General features: G+C 42.5%; 1 protein-coding gene across 3 annotated transcripts in view; it reads right to left on the bottom strand.

The window, feature by feature from the left end:
• The window catches only part of LOC139411310 (activating molecule in BECN1-regulated autophagy protein 1A-like), a 99869-nt gene that overhangs the window by 15335 nt on the left and 63718 nt on the right, over window positions 1–20816 (bottom strand). For all 3 annotated transcript variants that reach the window (XM_071157469.1, XM_071157471.1, XM_071157470.1), the window contains exons 15-17: window positions 16880–17019; window positions 4074–4184; window positions 3559–3755 (exon numbers count right to left, since the gene is read on the bottom strand). In XM_071157469.1, coding sequence (XP_071013570.1) covers window positions 3559–3755; window positions 4074–4184; window positions 16880–17019 — 448 coding nt within the window. The remainder of the gene's footprint in view (window positions 1–3558; window positions 3756–4073; window positions 4185–16879; window positions 17020–20816) is intronic.

Here is a 20816-nt window from a genome sequence, read left to right as displayed (position 1 = left end):
GGTCTAAGACACTGCAACTCAGTGCAAGAGGTCAGTCCCTTGTTCAAATCCAGGCTGTATCACATCCGGCCGTGATTGGGAGTCCAATAGGGCGGCACACAATTGGCCCCTGTCGTCAAGGTTTGGCTGGGGGTAGGCCGTCATTGTAAATAAGAATTCTTAACTGACATGCCTAGTTAAACAAAAGGTTAAATAAAGGTAAAAAAAGATTCAAGTCTTCAAGAAATAGGCACATTTTCAATGGAGAAATGTGGAGTGTGGAGTCTGAGCAGTCAACTTTTGAAGGGCGGCGGGTTGGAGTCAAAGCAATCAACCTTTATTACCATCTAACTCCTGGACACCTGTCAGAAAATCCTCTCATAGCTCAACCCGAGGACCATGGCAGAATGAACACACACACACACGGTCAGTGAGGTCAAGTGAGGTACAGTTAGTACACTCCTACATACAGCACAGTGTCTCTCTATCCCCTTGCTATGCTATATAATCATTATACCAGCCATTGGTACATTAACAACAACAATAGGGGAGTAGAAACAGAGATAAATGGTAAGTGCTGGATCCGATTGGATGAAAGGTGAAAGGGCCTTGATTGCAAAGGCTGGGCATGAGAGCCCGTTTTCGATTTCTCGCCAGGTGTTTATTGTTTCAATCATTCATTTGTAATTAGTATAATGGAGTTGTGCTAATGCTCTCGCAACATAATGTATTGTGTACAACATTCCAGCTGAGCCAAAATGGACTCTGGTGCTCTGTTTGTGGATATTGACTTCTATGAAATTGAGTCTAAACCCCTTTAGATAGAACCTTATAAAGCCCAGAGACACAGAAGTGTACTATGCAGGTCTTATTTTCTCTGATAGCACTTACGTTCCCAGATGTGCCACTGGGAAACATGAAGATACAGTAATGAAAATTATATTTCAGTGCCCCAAGAGACGGGTTTTGGACGAGACCCAATATCACAACATCTATTTCTGTGATCTGTTACTAAGACAGTTAATGCAGAGATGGGGGGTAATTGGTATTGCTATATTACCACTGGGACAACAGACAAGTAATGATCCACTTCACCTGACTTAGGAACCAAGGGCAATTAAGAGGTTGGCGTCTTAAAAAGGGCAATTTCACCTCTTTTTTTTTTCTTTACTTCACATTGATTATCTCCACCACCACCCCATCATGTGTGAAAATGCCGCGTTTCTGTTTTGTAGTAAAGAGAGGAAGTATACGTATTTCCAATGACATCATTGATGTGCATCATGTGAATTTAACCAATAATGAGAAGGCATTGCCTACTAATTGGTCGATGATGTCATTGAAAACACACCATCTTCCTCTATCTTTTTTGACCCCAAAATATAGAAACGCCACTTTCACATACAGTGTGTTGATGTTGGGGTGGTGCTGGAGATTATGAATATGAAGTTGAAAAATTGTGAAATGTACCTCTAACTAAATGTACCTCTAACTAGCTCTGTATGGAATGAGGTCAAGGAGGTTGTTCACTGATTGCAATTAGTCTTAAATGCCAAATGAAAAGGATTCCATAAAAAGTTAATTAAATTATGACGCTACTAATTTGCCAGGTTGTATTTCCTGACAGCAACAAGGAACAAATTCCCCATTAATGAAAAAAAAACAGCCATTGTAGAAGTACTGTTGTGTTGTGCAGTAAAATGGAACCCGATTTCCACGGTTCACTCGCTCAATTAATGAAAGTATCATCCTGAAAATTTGTCAATTACTCATTTGTGAAAGTCCTTACAATATGCCTGAGGGGAGCCTTGGGCTCTCTGCATATTGTGTTTAGAATATTAAATAGTTCTGGGATTAATTTGATGGCGATTTAACCAGACTTACCCGTTAAGACATTACATAGTTGAACAGCTCAGTATTATGAAAACGATGTACATTGCCTTCGGAAAGTATTCAGACCCCTTGACTTTTTCCACATTTTATTAGGTTACAGCCTTATTCTAAACATTTTCTTCAATCCACCCACCCACCCACAATACCCCATAATGACAAAACAAAAAGAGGTTTTTAGATTTTTTTGCTAATTCTTTTAAAATAAAAAACTGAAATATCACATTTACATAAGTATTCAGACACATTATTCAGTACTTTGTTAAAGCACCTTTGGCAGCGATTACAGCATCGAGACCTCTTGGTTATGACGCTACAAGCTTGGCACACCACATCTTCTCTGCAGATCCTCTCAAGCTCTGTCAGGTTGGATGGGGAGCGTCGCTGCACAGCTATTTCCAGAGATGTCTGATGGGGATCAAGTTTGGGCTCTGGCTGGGCCACTCAAGGACATTCAGAGACTTGTCACGAAGCCACTCCTGCGTTGTCTTGGCTGTGCGCTTAGGGTCGTAGACCTGTAGGAAGTTGAACCTTCACCCGAGTCTGAGGTCCTGTGCACTCTGGAGCAAGTTTTCATCATGGATCTCTCTGTACTTTGCTCCGTTCATCTTTGCCTCAAATCTGACTAGTCTCCCAGTCCCTGCCGCTGAAACACATCCCCACAGCATGACGCTTGCCACCACCATACTTCACAGTAGAGATGGTGCCAGGATTCCTCCAGACGTGATGCTTGGCATTCAGGCCAAAGAGTTCAATCTTGGTTTCATTAGACCAGAGAATGTTGTTTCTCATGGTCTGAGAGTCTTTAGGTGCCTTTTGGCAAACTCCAAGCGGGCTGTCATGTGCCTTTTACTGAGGGGTGGCTTCCGTCTGGCCACTCTACCATAAAGGCCTGATTGGTGGAGTGCTGCAGAGATGGTTGTCCTTCTGGAAGGTTCTCCCATCTCCACAGAAGAACTCTAGAGCGCTGTCTGAGTGACCATCAGGTTCTTGGTCACCTCCCTGACCAAGGCCCTACTCCCCCAATTGCTCAGTTTGGCCAGGTGACCAGCTCTTTTGAAGAGTCTTGGTGGTTCCAAACTTCTTCCATTTAAGAATGATGGAGGCCACTGTGTTTTTGGGGACCTTCAACGCTGCATACATTTTTTTGGTACCCTTCCCCAGATCTATGCCTAGATACAATCCTGTCTCGGAGCTCTACTCCTTCAACCTCTTGGTTTGGTTTTTGCTCTGACATGCACTGCCAACCATTCGACCTGATATAGACAGGTGTGGACCTTTCTAAATCATGTCCAATCAATTGAATTTACCACAGGTGGACTCTTGTTGTAGAAACATCTCAAGGATGATCAATGGAAAAAGGGTGCACCTGAGCTCAATTTCACATTTCATAGCAAAGAGTCTGAATACTTACGTAAATAAAGTATTTCTGTTTTTTCTATTTGTATAAATTAGCAAAACATTTGAAAAGCCTGTTTTGACTTCTTCATTATGGAGTAATAATGTGTGTAGATTGCTAAGGATTTTAATTTATTTAATCCATTTTAGAGTAAGTCTGTAAAGTAACAAAATGTGTATAAAGTCAAAGAGTCTGAATACTTTCCAAAGGCATTGTAGATCTAGTAGAGAGGGTAAATACTGGAGGGATTGGGGGGAGAGCGAGATGGGTATAGATATAGGTAGATGTACTGTTTGTTGCTTGGGAGGCCCGGGAGGTACTGGGAACCTGTGGCTCTTGATCAGTCTGTGTTTCGGCATTCTGAAGACGTAGGACGGGTGTCTGTGTGCCTTGTGAGGTCACAACGGGGGTAGGATGACGGGGCTGGAGACCGATGGCGTTCATAAGTCTCATGTCCCTTTCAGACCTCAAGGGGGCCCTGCTGCTCCTGCAAAACACAGCCACGTGGCACATGTTGATAAAGGCCACATGGATGTAAGTGTGTGTGTATGAGACTAGCTTTGTCATTGCATTTTGTTGAAAATAAAGGTATTGTTGTGAGCAAAAGGGGAGAGTCCAATGTCAACACACAGAACTAGCGTGTAAACACAGTTCAGAGAATGCCTGCTAGACAGAAGACTTTCATATCGCCATTGAAGAAAAAAAAATAATCTACTTGCACATCCCCCTTCTCTGAAAGCCACATATGCCTAACTAGTGTTCTCACACACACCATCCTCAAAGGCCTGCCCCAGCCAATTCTCACCCTGGTCGCTCTCTATCGCGGCTCCCACCGGTACCACTGCCTCGATTGTTGTTGACAGCAAATATGGGCTCACTGTGCTCAGCGGGGCCGTCTCCGTCTGACTGGGCATCTCTAGAGGGGAGAGATGAAGTAGAGAGAGAGGGAGAGAAAGAAACAAAGAGAAGGAAAGAGAGAGGGACCTTGTACAATGAGTCATTACTGTCATGTTGTTGCTCATGTTTCATCATTTGGTCATATTTGTATGTTAAATCAGAGAACTAAAAACGTTAAGTTACAATGTTCCACTCGTCATGTCAGACCTATACAGCAGGATATGCTAAAGCTTTCAAACCAAGTATTTCAGTATTTCAAACCAATCAAAAAAGGATGTACAGTACAAGCAGATTCCTCACAATGGTCCCCAGCATTAAGATGACAAATCTGTAGTCCCTCATGTTGACTGAGGGAGGTTGTCAGACCTGGATGCATCCACAATTATGATTTAATCTGATAAAAAAAAATCAATTCAGGGCATGCACTCCGGCTATCTTCGGGGTAGAGTATAAATACAATTTAAATAATTGCAGTGGAACAGTTGAGATCGTTTTCATAATACTGCTCTGGTCTGAGAATCTTACCAATAAGTGTCTGTTCAATTGGTGTTGAACCATAAAATAACCTGAAGACATTCAAATTCATCTCGAAAACATTCCTGTCCAGCAGGATTGGATTAAATCTTATGAAGCAGAGACAGAATGGCAATGGAGTTCCATGGTTGCCATGGCACCTAGAGGTAGCCTTGGTATATTAATCCTGCAAAATGAACCATCATTATTTTTTAAGTGTTTAAGCGCATTGTTTTTAACAAATCAAATCAAAATGTTATTAGACACATGCGCCGAATAAAACAGGTGTAGACCTTAGTGACATGCTTACTTACGAGCGCCTAACCAACAATGCAGTTTCAAAAAAATATGGATAAGAATAAGAGATAAAAGTAACAAGTAATTAAAGAGAAGCATTTCGTTTTTTTGATAGCTTATCAAGTATAGAACATAAGAACCTCGTTGTTTTTTATCATCGACGTTAAATTAGTTAACATATTTGGCTAGAACCTGCATAGGTTTGGATTCAAATACCAGCCTAACTAGATCTTTCTAGATCCTCATCTCCTCGACCGAAGGCTGGATGAAAAGATTCTGAAATGGCAGCAACCTTCATTTACTATACAGAAGAAATCCTCAGAAGAACAGCCTCTTTCAATACGGGCTCCTACGGACAACATGGTGAGGACGACGAGGCGGTGGGAGACTAATTAACAAACTAAAGTCTATTGTATGCACTCACAATGAGAGTATCGGAGTTAGGTGATAAAGGGCCATTTCTGCAGGCTGACCCTCAGGCAAACTACGTCACCCACTCCCAAAGCCAATACAGTCCATACAGAGGGCAGAGGACCAACCAAAATGCAATGAAAGTGTTTCCACCAATGTTTTCAGACGTTGTGCACTCTACAATCTTCAATCCTTAACAAGTCGCCTCTTTTGTGTGACGATCTCGGACAATGATTTTGACATGATCTGCATCACTGAAAAATGGCACAAAGAGGGGGGGACTTTCACTATGTAAATGCTTCAGCGCCGCCTGGATATAAATACATTGAAAAGGCACACAGCCACGGCCGTGGTGGAGACCTTACTGTTTTATAAAGAGTGCTTTATTTAAAACCCACAGACTGTTGCTGATTTTCAGTCTGAGTGCCTTGCTTTTAAATGTAAACAACCAAATCCTCTCACTTGTTATCCCTGTTTACAGCCCCCAATCCCCTCCAGACAAGCACAGTTTTTTTTTTAAATTCCTGAGTTCTGTGAACTATTAACCTCTGTATGCTCCACCCTCTCCAACACTATCATTTTGGGTGACTTTAAAATCCATGTTGACTCACCCAAGTGCTCTATGGCGGCTGACTTCCTCAACTTGCAGTCTAAATCATGTGCAACATGTAAATGTTCCCCACCCACAACCGTCAGCACACAATACATTATCACTGGAGATGTCCCTGCCTCTGATTTGGGATGTCCTCGAACTTGGTATATCTGACCACAAGTCTGTGACACGGTCTGAATGCTCCCACTCTGCTCCACTGCCCAATGGGGGCCATTCAATTCTGCAATTTAAGGAAACTTAACACATCCAGCCCACTTTTGAGTCTGATGCAAGTTCGCGACCCTCGACGACATGGTCAACCTGTACAACAGCACTCTGAGTAATACCCTGAACATCATTGCTCCCGTAACTTTCCAACACTCTTCACCCTGGTTCACTGATGAACTGCGCAGAACGAAGCCTCATGACCTTAAGCTTGAGAAACGTTGGGAGGAAGGACGGCTTCACGACCCATCTACTGGCCTACAAAGACCACCAAAGCAAGCTATTCTGCTGCCCTAAAAGCAGCACGATCAGCCTTCTACGCCACCATGATTGACAACAACCTGTCAACCATGATCGAACCCTCCTGTCTCAGCCTCCAGTATTTATGCTGCAGTAGTTTATGTGTCGGGGGGCTCGGGTCAGTTTGTTATATCTGGAGTACTTCTCCTGTCCTATTCGGTGTCCTGTGTGAATTTAAGTGTGCTCTCTCTAATTCTCTCTCTCTTTCGGAGGACCTGAGCCCTAGGACCATGCCTCAGGACTACCTGACATGATGACTCCTTGCTGTCCCCAGTCCACCTGGCCGTGCTGCTGCTCCAGTTTCAACTGTTCTGCCTTATTATTATTCAACCATGCTGGTCATTTATGAACATTTGAACATCTTGGCCATGTTCTGTTATAATCTCCACCCGGCACAGCCAGAAGAGGACTGGCCACCCCACATAGCCTGGTTCCTCTCTAGGTTTCTTCCTAGGTTTTGGCCTTTCTAGGGAGTTTTTCCTAGCCACCGTGCTTCTACACCTGCATTGCTTGCTGTTTGGGGTTTTAGGCTGGGTTTCTGTACAGCACTTTGAGATATCAGCTGATGTACGAAGGGCTATATAAATAAATAAATTTGATTTGAACAACGAGGCTAACCTCAGAATCCTGTTCTCAACCATCAACCACCTTAAAACGCATGCCCTCCTGCAGCCTTATCTGAACAGTGCAATCAGAATGTTTAATATGGGCCTTAAAAACACATTTCTACAGACTGTCTTTCTTATAGTCCTAACCTGGAAAGTCCTTTTAGCACCTAGCCTACTACTGCTATTTCCTGCCTTGATTCTAAATGTATATTTTTATTGTATTTTTAAAATGTATTATCTTTGCCTACGTAGATCTATGTGATAACACAGTAATGAAAAGCACTACATGTGTTCTTACTACTATAAACTCGATTGAAAGACATTCTTCGGCTCTTTTGTATAATTGCTATGCAGTAGTTCTGAAAGTAGCGCTCACGAGCCAAAAGTGGTCGCGAAAATGGCGGACATTGCACTCTCTTGCTTTGAATCTTGCTAGCTGACACTCAAATGGCGAGGGGCTGAAGCTCATTGGCTAGAACTCGAATTGCTAAGGGGCTGGCCCACATAGGAGAAAATGTAGGGAAAAGGGCACAGCACAGTTTCCAGAAAAACAGTCGCTTTCAAACAAATTGGGATTGTGTGGCTAATTTAGGTAAAACAGTAGTTCTGCTCATAGGTTATGCATGTATGAACTACACATTGTCACATTCAGCCCTAAACAAGAGGTTTAAAAAAATACTTAGTCGTCGCCAAAGTTGCAGAGCATGTCTTTAAGTCACACCCACATAGTAATGTGGCCTGAGTGTTGGGAGAATGCAAGCTGCTCCATAAACCAAGGTTACATCGAATAGCTAGGGATAGTCAAGCAGTTGGTTTCTGTGAAGACAGCACCATTCAAATGTGTCCATCAGCTACATCTTAGAAGGAAATGAGGAAAATAGTTTCCATGTTCCATTAATCCCCAGCATCAGTGGACAGGCAGCAGAGTCAGCGAATCAGCAGCCTGTGAGAGACACTGATAAATCATGTACACTTAACGACCCTTCCACTACAACCGTTTATCAAAATAAGTGTGATACAGGGAAATGAGATACTTGATAAGAAACTGAGCAATGGCACTCTTTTTGGGGTAGTTACCATGGATTTAGGAAAACTGCTGGCAGGCATTAAACTGGGAAGATATTAATTTCAATAGCACAAAAGTGGATATCTTATAAGGACTGTTCTCACGCCGGTGGGTAGATAAACAGTATGTGTATATTTCCAAAGACCATATTCTGGTGTGTAAGCCAGTGCAGTTGATGGACTGGTGTGCTGAAAGGAAAAATGGATGAGAGAGAGAGAGAGAAAGAGGGGATATTTTTTTTTCACTCACTCCCTCAGGCAAAAATAATATAATCTGAGAGACAAATTGAATGCATGACACTTAAATCGCTGGAACGGCGGCCCCTGACATGCTACTGCTTTCAAATCCTGTCAGATTGTCTGCTTTACCTTGGCTCTTTACAGTAAGCACACCAGGCAGAAGAAGAGACCTGCTGAAATCCCCAAAGGAGGAAGACAATCCATGTCTTCTCTCATTTGCATGAATCCGACACCGATGCTTCTTCAGCGTGGCTGATGGCAGGGAGTAAGTATTGCAACCAGAGGGTTGCTGGCATCAATACTTCAGGTGCCACCTACCATTGATGTTCCCTTGAGCAAGGAACTTAAAGCCCCTAAACTGCTCATCGGGCAGCCTCTCCAACCTAAAGTGTGTTTGTGTGTACGTGTAAATCCAGGGGGTGTTATAATTGAGCTCGGCAAATATCACCAGGAAGATTAAACAGGCACATGCATAAGTTATGCATCTGTTATTTTGACTCAAACCTGAGTCTGAGACAGGAATTGGGTATGGGAACTGCTTGCTTATTCATCACTGTCTTGGATAATATGTAGCAGATGAAGTTCATTAGCAAGTACAGTACTACATCCAGCTGTAGTGAGTGCAGATTTGCTAGAAACTCCTTAACACACTTAGAACAACACTAAGAACTGGAATAGAGACAGTTTGGACAAAGATGTTTGGGACTAGAATGCGCCAGAGCTGAAGCATCAACTGTTTTGCCAAAGGTCTTAAAATGCCTCCATAAAAGGGATAATGAGAGCTCTTCCTCAGGGCTCCTTTACCCAGCAGTCTCTGGGTGACTGGCCAGTTCTCCAGCTGTTCCAAACTCCGGCGGGCACAGAACCACTCCACCTCATTACAGTTAGAGGCTTTTATGGGATATCAATGTGTGTGTGTGATGATGATGGATGATGATGATGATGATGATACACATACAGTACTAGAGAGAGAGAAGGTGCTGGATATCATGAGTGTGCATCTGGTTTACAAGTCCCTACATTTTCTGCTTCAAATGTAAGAAATCCACTGTGTAAAGTGAGAAGCAGGAGCGGGATAATCAATTTGAGGATAGATTTCCTCAGGTACCTTACCTGTACATGTGAAACCCTGGTTCCAGTCAGATAACCAATCAAAGTCCGCAGTTAACCTGACATAGACCCTGTACTAACTAGCAAGGAATTGCTTGCTTTGAGGCATGTAACATTGAAACATGCATGAGAGCATCAGCTGGTCTGGATGATTGTGTGTTCACGCTCACCGCAGCCGATGTAAGACCTTTAAACAGGTCAACATTCACAAGGCCGCTGGGGCAGACGGATTACCAGGACGTGTACTCCGAGCATGCACTGACCAACTGGCAAGTGTCTTCACTGACATTTTAAACCTCTCCCTGTCTGGGTCTGTAATACCAACATGTTTCAAGCAGACCACCATAGACCCTGTGCCCAAGAACACTAAGGTAACCTGCCTAAATGACTACCGACCAGAAGCACTCACGTCTGTAGCCATGAAATGCTTTGAAAGGCCGGTCATGGCTCACATCACCACCATCATCATCCCTGGAAACCTTAGACCCATTCCAATTTGCATACCGCACCAACAGATCTACAGATGATGCAATCTCTATTGCACTCCACGCTGCCCTTTCCCACCTGGACAAAAGGAACACCTATGTGAGAATACTATTCATTGACTACAGCTCAGCATTCAACACCATAGTGCCCTCAAAGCTCATCACTAAGCTAAGGACCCTGGGACTCAAGACCTCCCTCTGCAAATGCATCCTAGACTTCCTGACGGGCTGCCGCCAGGTGGTAAGGGTAGGTAACAACACATCCTCCACTCTGATCCTCAACACGGGGGCCCCTCAGGGCTGCGTGCTCAGTCCCGTCCTGTACTCCCTGTTCACTCATGACTGCACGGCCAGGCACAACTCAAACACATTCATTAAGTTTGCACCCCCTGTATATAGCCCCACTATTGTTATTTACTCCTTAGAGGCTTCTTAGATTGATGACTAATGAGACGTAAGTACAGTTTAGTATTTAATTGTAACTTAGAATTACATTCTCTAATGCACCTGGCTTAAGCTACCTGAAGCTTTCTTAATCACAGTTATATAGGCAGACATCAGAAATAGCTATGGATAGCGGGAAGCAAACTTGAGTCAATACTGCCATCTATTGGTAAACATAAATATCCCAGATTACTACATTCCCCCCCTTTAAAGCTAATAACCCAACTTAATTCCTTTCTGAGCTATTTTCTTATTTACACTTTTTCAAACATCTGATCTGAAAAAGTCTGGCGGACGTCTCTCTCTAATAGAGCATCTCAGAGGTGGCGTAGCTGGTGCCACCAGATCTTCACCCCTTGATGGTGAAACAAAGTCCTTTTGTGGAGACTTCACAGGAGGAGGTCGTCCCGGACTGCTGGTCTCAGGAAGTTGAGCATTGTTGGTCTCAGGTGGTTTGTCCAACTGCAACTCTGGGGAACGTTCCAATGTCCTGTCCTGTTCGTTTAAGAATTGATTCAGATCCCAGGATGGAACTGGAATTCGAGCTCGGATCTGATCCACGTGTCTCCTTAGTCTTTGTCTACTTCCGATGATCACAGTATAGGATACTGGTCCTGAGCAATCCTCAATGGTAGCTAGAATGCACAAGGAACATTTTTCCTAGGGAAGGTCCAGCGTAGTCCACATGTAGTCGTGTCAACGGTTTTCCCGTCCATTCCCATGGATGTAATGGCGCGGTGGGGTGCGGGATGACTTCCTGTTACTCTGACATTCTGCACACTGGCTAACCTCATTTTCCACATCGTGTTCCATCTTTGGCCACCAGACGTATGACCTCGCTAGGCCTTTCATTCTTGACATACCTGGATGTGACTGATGCAACAACTTCAGTAGCATACCCCACCCTTGTGGTGGGATAACTACTCTTGAACCCCACAGAACACATCCATCTAGAACACTCAATACCAAGTGGGGAGTGTAGTAAGGCGTGATCTGAGGCTCTGTCACTGTAGACCATCCTTTCAGGATAAATGCATGCACTTGTGATAGTCACATCCTTTGAAGTCCATTGTCTGATTTGTGCTGTGTTCAACGGTGCATCATCCAACACATCGATCATCAAAACCTGGTCATTTTCTTCTTCCTGAATGATGATTTCTGGAACGGGCAGCCTACTCAGAGCATCAGCATTCCCATGGTATCTACCTGGTTTGTAAATTATTCTGTACTCTTAGGCCCTGAGCAACACAGCCCAACGTTGAACTCTTGGAGAGACCATTTGTGGTACTGGCTTTTGTTCATGGAACAGAGAGATCAGAGGTTTATGGTCGGTCACAATAGTGAATGTTCTCCCGTATAAACACTTGTGGAATCTCTGTATTCCGAATATGACAGCCAGTCCTTCCTTGTCCAGCTGAGAGTACTTTTTTCTCCGCTGGCGACAATGTTCTTGACATGAACCCAATAGGTTTCTCTGCACCATTCTCCATCCGGTGTGATAGCACTGCACCCACACCATAAGATGAGGCATCACATGATAAGATGATATCTCTGTCTGCTGAGAAGTGCACTAGCACTTCAGCTGATTGCAGTAACACCTTTGACTTTACAAAAGCTTCTTCCTGTCTTTTTGACCATTTCCAGGCCACGTCCTTCCTTAACAGTTGATGTAGAGGAGCTAAGAGGGTAGAGAGGTTCGGGAGGAAGCGATTATATATAATAATTCAGTAAGCCTAGATAGGCTTTCAGCTCTGTAACATTTGTCGGAGCTGGAGCTTCCACAACAGCCCTCACTTTAGCTTTGACAGTGTGTAACCCCTTGGCATCCACCTTGTGACCCAGGTACTGCACTTCCTCAGCTAACAGTGTACACTTGCTCCTCTACATCCTACGTCCTCCATCCTCCTCAAAACTTCCTCTAAGTTTGAGATGTTCCTCCTTCGTGAGTCCCATGACAAGAATGTCGTCGAAGTAAACCCCTACCGTGGGTATCCCCTGCAGAATTCCCTCCATTGTTCTTTGGAAATTTATAGGTAAACATCCCTCTGTGGGTGTTTATGGTCAGGTATTTCTGTGAAGCTTTAACCATTAGCACTTGCTGATATGCGTGACTCATGTCCAGGTTTGTGAACTGTTGCCCTCCGGTTAACGTTGAAAGCAAATCCTCCATTTTGGGTCTGGGGTACTTCTCCAGAGAGGAAACTCTATTTACAGTCAGTTTATAGTCACCGCATAATCTGATTGAACCATCTGGTTTTAGTATAGGAACAACTGGTGCTGCCCACTCAGAAAACTTGACAGGTATAATTATATAATCTGCTAAGAGTCTGTCAATTTCCACATCCACTTTAGGCTTCATGGCATATGGAACTGATCTTGGCCTATAGAATCTGGGAGTAGCATCAGCAGCAACATGAATGGTAGCTTGGACCCCTTTTAATGTCCCTAGCTCTTCTTTGAAAACACACTCATGCTTTGAAAGCACCTGCTGTAGTGTCAATGTCTCTGTGGTGACATGTTTGATTTCATCCCAGTTCAATTTTATTTCCTCCAACCACCCTCTTCCTAGTAAGCTGGGGCCAGTACCTTCCCCTACTAAGAGAGGCAGACTTGTCTTTTGTCCTTGATATCCACTTGAACATCAGCAACTCCAAATCACAGTGATCTTCTCCCCTGTGTACGTTTTGAGTTTAATGGGGGTGTCACTCAGTTGAGGCACTTCAACATTTTTCCACTTCATAGAGAATTGAGACCTGTTCATCAGCGTGACACGACATCCTGTGTCGAGTTCAAACGGTACCTTCAATCCATTTATTCCCATTTCCACAATGAAAGGCTTCGCCTTCTTCATATTCGCCCCCCTGTACACTGAGAATGCTTGCTCTGCGTCTGCGCACTCACTTTCACTTTCTATCACGTGATTAGAGCGGTGGCAAGAGCGTCTGGAGGTATTCGGTTTTCTGTCCGTTCTCTTTTCTGCAGCCCGTGACTTATATTTTTTTATTGCGGCACGCCCTCACAATGTGGCCTATTATCCCCCATGCATAACACTTTTCATGTTTGAATTTACAGTCAAACGCTGCGTGTTTGCCTTTGCAACGATAAGTCTCTATTGGCTTTCCGTTATTTAAAATTCAACGCGCTCAGAGCGGCTCTCTTTTATTGTATGGCACGCAGTTGCGCCCCTTGCCTGTAAATCCAGTGCATTTCTATTCGCAGACTCCATGGCCTGGGCCAGTTTGAGTGCATTCTCAAACATGAGATTAGGCTCTGATAACAAGTGTATTTGAATCCTGTCATCGTTAATCCCACACACCAGCCGATCGCTTAGCATTTGCAATAATGTATTCCCATAGCTACAGTCCAATGCTAGTTCTCAACTCAGCCACATATTTCCCCACTGATTCGATAGGTTTTCTCATGCGTGAATCAAACTTGAATCTTTGTACTATCTCACTGGGTTTGAAGTGATTTTTTAATAGCTCGACTGAATCTATGAATGACTTTTCTCCTGGTTTATCTGGACTCAACAGGTCTCTCATTAAGCTGTACATCTGTGCACCGACAACGCTTATGAGTATGGATCAGTTATTTCATTAGCAGCAAATACCAGGTTACTACACTGCTGCTCCTTAATTCTTTGTTTTTCTTATCCCTTACTTGTTTTTTTGTTGGTGTTTTTCTTAAAACTACATTGTTGGTAAAGGGCTTGTAAGTAAGCATTTCACTGTAAGGTCTACACCTGTTGTATTCGGCGCATGTGACAAATACAATTTGATTTGATTTATTTTGATTTGATTTATAATTCCTACCTGTACCATTAGAGTATTTGGCACGTTAAAAGCTTACATTTTAGACTCCCAGCACACTAGCTGTGAATCTGAAAGGAAGTTCAAGTATACAATCCAAGAAAAGCTGCCAAGAGCAGAATACATGGTAGGAGTTAGGTCAACATTTCAGGAGATAGATAAAGAAATAATATCGACAGTATTAGGACCAAGAGGGGGAAAGTTATTATTTTATGAGACTATTTCCCAAACAAGGCCACTATCTCTCGCTGTCCTGATCTCATTTCAGTTTCATCAGCAACAACACGTCCCTGCTCCGAAGCAAAGCTGCTTATAGCACAGCATGCTTGAATAAAAAAAAGTTACATTGCATTATTTTTCATGCTGTTATTCTATATAATAAAACAGAAAGGCTGCAACAGCCAGGCTTGCAAAATTGAATTACGGGGCTGAAAAATCAATCCAACGATAGAAAACAACCACAACAAGTGGTACCCAAATCCCGCAAAATCATTTTGGTGTGGGATGACCACTAAACTTGAGAAATCAGACAGCCAGAGACGGTGAGACATCTGGGTAACAGCCGAGTTTGACAGGCTGCTGTTAGAATGCCGCTGTTCGATTAGGCTTTCATGGGTTGATTAGGCTACCCAACTGGTCCCAGTGCCTTCTGTCGCTAAAGAGGTCACTTTGACCACACAATGACCAACAGAACTCCGCTAGACCATACTCCACTTGTGGGGCAAGCGACCACTTTTCCACTCAAATGGTATTTGGTCAAGGTAAAAAGGTGGCTATCAGTACAAACCTGTAGACTGTAGTTGAAACACATATTTAATGGTCATCATCAAAGAAAGGGTAGACTGAATGACTAATCCCCTAAACAGTTGATCACCCAAAATGGCTGATGATCATTGTTTGCTCTGATTCAAATGTCAAACTGAACGCAGTTAGCCACCATCGATCGGCTGTTTTGGCTAGGAGGGAAATCACCAGTAAAACTGAAATGTGGATAAAGAAAGTTCACTTCCGAGTTAAACAAGCAGCCTTAAATAGGATTTTCATCCAAGCAGAACATGTAATATTGTAGGAAAAGAAAAAACAAAATTGATTGAAGAAGATTTCAGGGTTCTCGTCAATACGTACAGAGCGAGGAAGCTGCCTCTTCACCTCAGAAGCCTGCCTGTGGGCAAATCAGAAAACATTTTTCTCACGCTGCCAACACATGTGAGAGATGCCAGATATTCAAATGCAGCTTTCTGCAGGAAAGAAGCCGTGTGCATCGTTGCTGTTGGTAGTGCTGCTATATGAGGTCTGGCCATTTACAAGGTCCTTCTATAGACCCGTGTAGACATGTTTGATCATGTAATTTACACAACGCAGGAAATTAAAAGAGACCAGAGAACACAAACACATCCTGGGGTTCTGGTCTTTATTTCCCTCTTTAATGATCCCTGCTCAAGTGTAGTAGGAGATGAGCCACTGATTGCAGCACAACTGTTTCTACCATTAGTAAACACAGAGGGATATAATAGGCTTTCCCCAATAGGGATGTGGAGTCTATGCTGCAGTGGTATACTGTACAGTATGTCCATGGGGAGCACTGTGTGTGTTCATCCTCTTGTGATGTTTGTTTGGTTATTATGCACCTGTGGTGCTGTATGTAGGAACGCTATTCATGTATTTGTTAGACCACAATTAGGGCTTCATGATACAGATGTGGTTTTAAGTGTCTCTTGCACGTACAGTGACTCTCTGGGTAAAGGTACGATTATGGTCGGATCATTCAAATGACTGACATAAATTAGAGATAATTTGGCTGTTGATTAATTGCAATGTCTTTAGGTACGTTTAAAAATTCCCACATTTCCCTCTTCAAAATCACATAACATAATTTGTCTAGATTTAACTATCACTGTTAGTAAGGTTTGTAATTTTTTGGTCATAATGCGCATTTTACTGGTGTTGGATAACTTGGTTCTAGTTTTTGTTCTTTGAAGTAACAATGCAGGCCCGGGGGCTAAAGAGAACAAATCATCCTTCCTCTGTAACACGAGACAATGTATTTCAGAAAGCCAGACATAACAGAGAAAAACATAACTGAAAAACTTTTTGAACTTGAGCGAGAACACGCTCCTCTGACTTGACTTAGCTGATGACAGCTGGCTGAATAAGTCAGTGGGCGCTCCATCGATCCAACTCTTCCTGCCCTGCCCTGCATGCCTGCCTGCCTGCCGTGGGTGGGTGGGAGCTGCTGCCTGCCTTCCCGAATGCTAAAGGCTTTAAAGCCATGAGCACTGGGACCCTCTTAAGGGCCATTAGGTAACCACACAAATGAGGGGATTCTTGTCCTCAACAGAAACGGATATCTAAAGCGGGGAGGGAATACACACTAATTGGCTATTAGTTTTTCACTGTTTCCGTACAAATGTAAAACAAATACCTGACATATAGAGAAAGGTGCTTAGGGAGAAATCTAGCCACAGGCCACTCCTGATTTAAACATACTGTGGTAGTGAGAGAAGAGGTAGTGAGGACAAACTTAGGTCTCTAAGCCAGGGGCAGATTGCACTGTGCGAGAGGGAAGGCAAAAAAGAGAGAAACAGAGGTATATAGAGTGCATAGTGCAGACTTACACAGGTCTGCAGATGACTAGGTCTCCCTTGTTGGTACCGTATGCAAGCCCCAAGCCAGGTTCTGGGAGCCAGCGGGCCGAGTTGATGCTGACGTGTCTCCGCTGATCAGAAGCCATGGGGTACACCACATCAAACATTCTCTAGGGGGGAATGGGGACATACGGAAATAAATAGATTACAGACAGAGCAAAGAGTACCACTTTTGTCCCGATATGATACAACCTAACAACAAAAATACTAAAAATAATTGTATTGCATTAGTCTTCTAATGAGCTTTATCTTTCACGTTAGATTAGCATGTTATAACTTATTCATTAATTTCATGTTAATATATTGGTTATCAATTAACCCGAGAATTCAGAACCTGAGACATAATCCGGTACTAGTGCGGGAATAGCAGAACAATGTTAGAACTTTAGTCTGTCTGCTGAAATGCAGATTAGAGTTGTTGAGTCGAGCAGCTCCCTGTCTTAACGGTTGGCTGTTCCCTCAATGAATCAAGTTCAGAAGAGACGTTGTTGGGAGTGCCCATTTAAGAGCAGTCACCTTGGCTTGTCACGCCACTTCTCAATATGACTGGCCAAAACTGCTGCTATGACAGCCATATCAGGTGACTGACACGGGTACTACTGTCTGCCTCCTACCTTGTGAAGCGAAGACGAATGACCACATTTACCCGTCTGTCTACATCTGCATACATTTTACACCACTCCGAGACAAAATACGGAGAAATAACAAAGGAGGAGGGTAAAAGCTGTTTGCTTCATCTCCAAACGTAGGAGCAAGACAGCATAATTGGGGATCTGCATAAGAGCTGTCAGCTCAGAGAGCCTTATTGGACAGTCTATGCTGCCATAACTTGGGCGGTGTGTCAGATGTGCTCGCAGAGAATGCAAAATGTTCAACTTACAAATTGAGAACACATCAAACACATTCCCCGTTTGCTACAGTGGGGCAAAAAAAAGTATTTAGTCAGCCACCAATTGTGCAAGTTCTCCCACTTAAAAAGATGAGAGGCATGAGTGAAAACCTCCATCTGAAGAACACTATCCCAATCGTGAAGCACAGGAGTGGCAGCATCATATTGTGGGGGTGCTTTGCTGCAGGAGGGACTGGTGCACTTCACAAAATAGATGTGGCAAAATGGCTTAAGGACAACAAAGTCAAGGTATTGGAAGTGGCCATCACAAAGCCCTGACCTCAATCCTATAGAACATTTGTGGGCAGTACTGAATAAGCGTGTGCTAGCAAAGAGGACTACAAACCTGACTCAGTTACATCAGCTCTGTCAGGAAGAATGGGCCAAAATTCACCCATCTTAATGTGGGAAGCTTGTGGAAGGATACCCGAAACGTTTGTCCTAAGTTAAACAATTTAAAAGCAATGCTACCAAATACTAATTGAGTGTATGTAAACTTCTGACCAACTGGGAATGTGATGAAAGAAATAAAAGCTGAAATAAATCATTCTCTCTACTATTATTCTGACATTTCACATTCTTAAAATAAACTGGTGATCCTAACTGACCTAAGACAGGGAACTTTTACTAGGATTAAATGTCAGGAATTGTGAAAAACTGAGTTTAAATGTATTTGGCTAAGGTATATGTAAACTTCCGACTTCAACTGTATATTTGCCATATATTTTTAACTGTGCCGTTTCACAAAAGTTATACATGTTACAGACAAAGAATATTTTAAATTTGCTATCTTTTTGTTATTAGTCCCACCCTTCAGCTCCATTCAAACCCCTCCCATCTATCTCTTAACACCATCCATATATTGGATTTTTCAACTGTACAGTGATGCTTCACAAAAGTTCTGAACCTTTCTATTCTCATATTTTCCACTGACTGTAAATTAAAGATAAATATTTCTGCTAAAAGTATTATATTATTTTCCAAATCACCCAGTATTGCCATCTGCAGCGTTAGCTCTAGGTAAATGTTGCAATTCTTCAGCCATTCCTGGATCTGTGAACAAAAACAAGCTACATATGGACAGTACCAAAATAAATGATCTAATGATTCTGCCTCTTCGCAGCATAATCTGCAGGGCTGGGAAGGTTAAATCCCAGCCCTGTTAAATACACTGCCTTCATAAAATATTCAGACCGCTTGACTTTTTCCTAATTTTGTTAAATTACAGCCTTATTTTAAAATTGATTAAATATTAGCAATCTACACACAATACCCCCATAATGACAAAGCAATTATGCTATTTTTTAAATTTCTTATTAACATAAGTATTCATACCCTTTGCTATGAGACTCGAAATTGAGCTCAGGTGCATCTGGTTTCCATTGACCATCCTTGAAATGTTTCTACAACTTGGAGTGGTAAATTCATTGATTGGACATGATTTGGAAAGGTACACCCAGCTATCTAAGGTCCCCACAGTTGACAGGTTATGTCAGCTCAAAACCAAGACATGAGGTCGAAGGAATTATCCACAGAGCTCCGCGACAAGACTGTGTTGAGGCAAGATCTGGGGAATGGTACAAAAACATTTCTTCAGCATTGAAGGTCCCTAAGAACACAGTGGCCTCATTTTTAAATGGAAGAAGTTTGGACCCACCAAGACTCTTTCTAGAGCTGGCCGCCCGGCCAAACTGAGCAATCGGGGGAGAAGGGCTTTGGTCAGGGAGGTGACCAAGAACCCAATGGTCACTGACAGAGCTCTAGAGTTCCTCTGTGGAGATGGGAGAACCTTCCAGAAGGACATCATTCTCCGCAGCACTCCATCAATCAGGCTTTTATGGTAGAAAGCCGTCTGGCCACTCTAAGCCGTCTGGCGGAAAAAGGCAAGGGGTCTGAATACATTCCAAAGGCACTGTACATAACATTCTATTGGTTGCAAGAATTTAGTTAAATTGAAAAATTCTACGTTTTGAATTCAGCGTTGTTTTGCGTATCAGTTCACAAACCATGTGCCATGGAATCAGTACATCGAAAATCTCTTCCCAACTATTTTGCAATCTATATGGCACAGGTGTCAATTGTTTGGTCCTTAAATGAAACTGGTATATTTATCACAATTTTCAACCAATTTTGGTCTTTAATGCAGGGGCAACAGATTTTTTTTTTTTTTGCTCATATAAAAAAATAAACGGTCGCTAGGTGTAGGTAAGACCATAAGCAAATAGGTAAACTGTGATATGACTAAAGAGTTAAATCAGGGTGATTGTCCAACAAATAGACATGTATTTTCCTTTCCATGGTAGCAAGATCTTATCTACTTTCTATTAAAATTCATTGGAGTGAGAATTTCTTTCTTACGGGAGTATGTCCACATCCCCATCAGACAATTGTATTTGGTAAACTACACAGTAATGTAAAAGTTGCATTTTTTTGTGATCCATTACGTAATAAAGTACACATCATAATTTGGTTTAAATCAAGAGAAGTTAGAAAAAAGTATCCTCTATGAGGCTGTGGAGGGATCCAAATTGTGGAGAAAAAAAAACAATCAACGACATGTTTTTAAGCCCTGAATTTCTAACCCCTCAATATTATTTTTGGATCTGATTTAAACAGCTAACATTTTGATTGCAATAATAAATAGATATGCCGATAGTGGACAACCTTATTTCACTCCTCTTGGCAGTTTAAAACTTTCTGAGAAGTAGCCATTATTTACTTTTTACACATAGGGTTAGTATACATAACTTTAACTCATTTCATTAGAGATCTTCCGAAATTGAAATATTCTAAGCATTTATATATAAACTCCAGTTGTACATTATCAAAGGTCTTTTCAAAGTAAGCTATGATTAACAGGCCTGGTTTCCCAGATTTTTCATAGTGTTATATTGTTTCCAGTACTGATTAGGATGAATAATTTCCAGCAATACCTTTTAATTCTACGCGTTAAGCATTTTGCTAGAACACTGAAGTGTAAGGGGCCTCCAATATTTCAAATGGACTGGATCTTTAATA

Source organism: Oncorhynchus clarkii, chromosome 6 (assembly GCF_045791955.1).
Source record: "Oncorhynchus clarkii lewisi isolate Uvic-CL-2024 chromosome 6, UVic_Ocla_1.0, whole genome shotgun sequence".
Lineage (NCBI taxonomy): Eukaryota > Metazoa > Chordata > Actinopteri > Salmoniformes > Salmonidae > Oncorhynchus > Oncorhynchus clarkii.
This window is presented reverse-complemented; position numbering and strand designations above follow the sequence as displayed.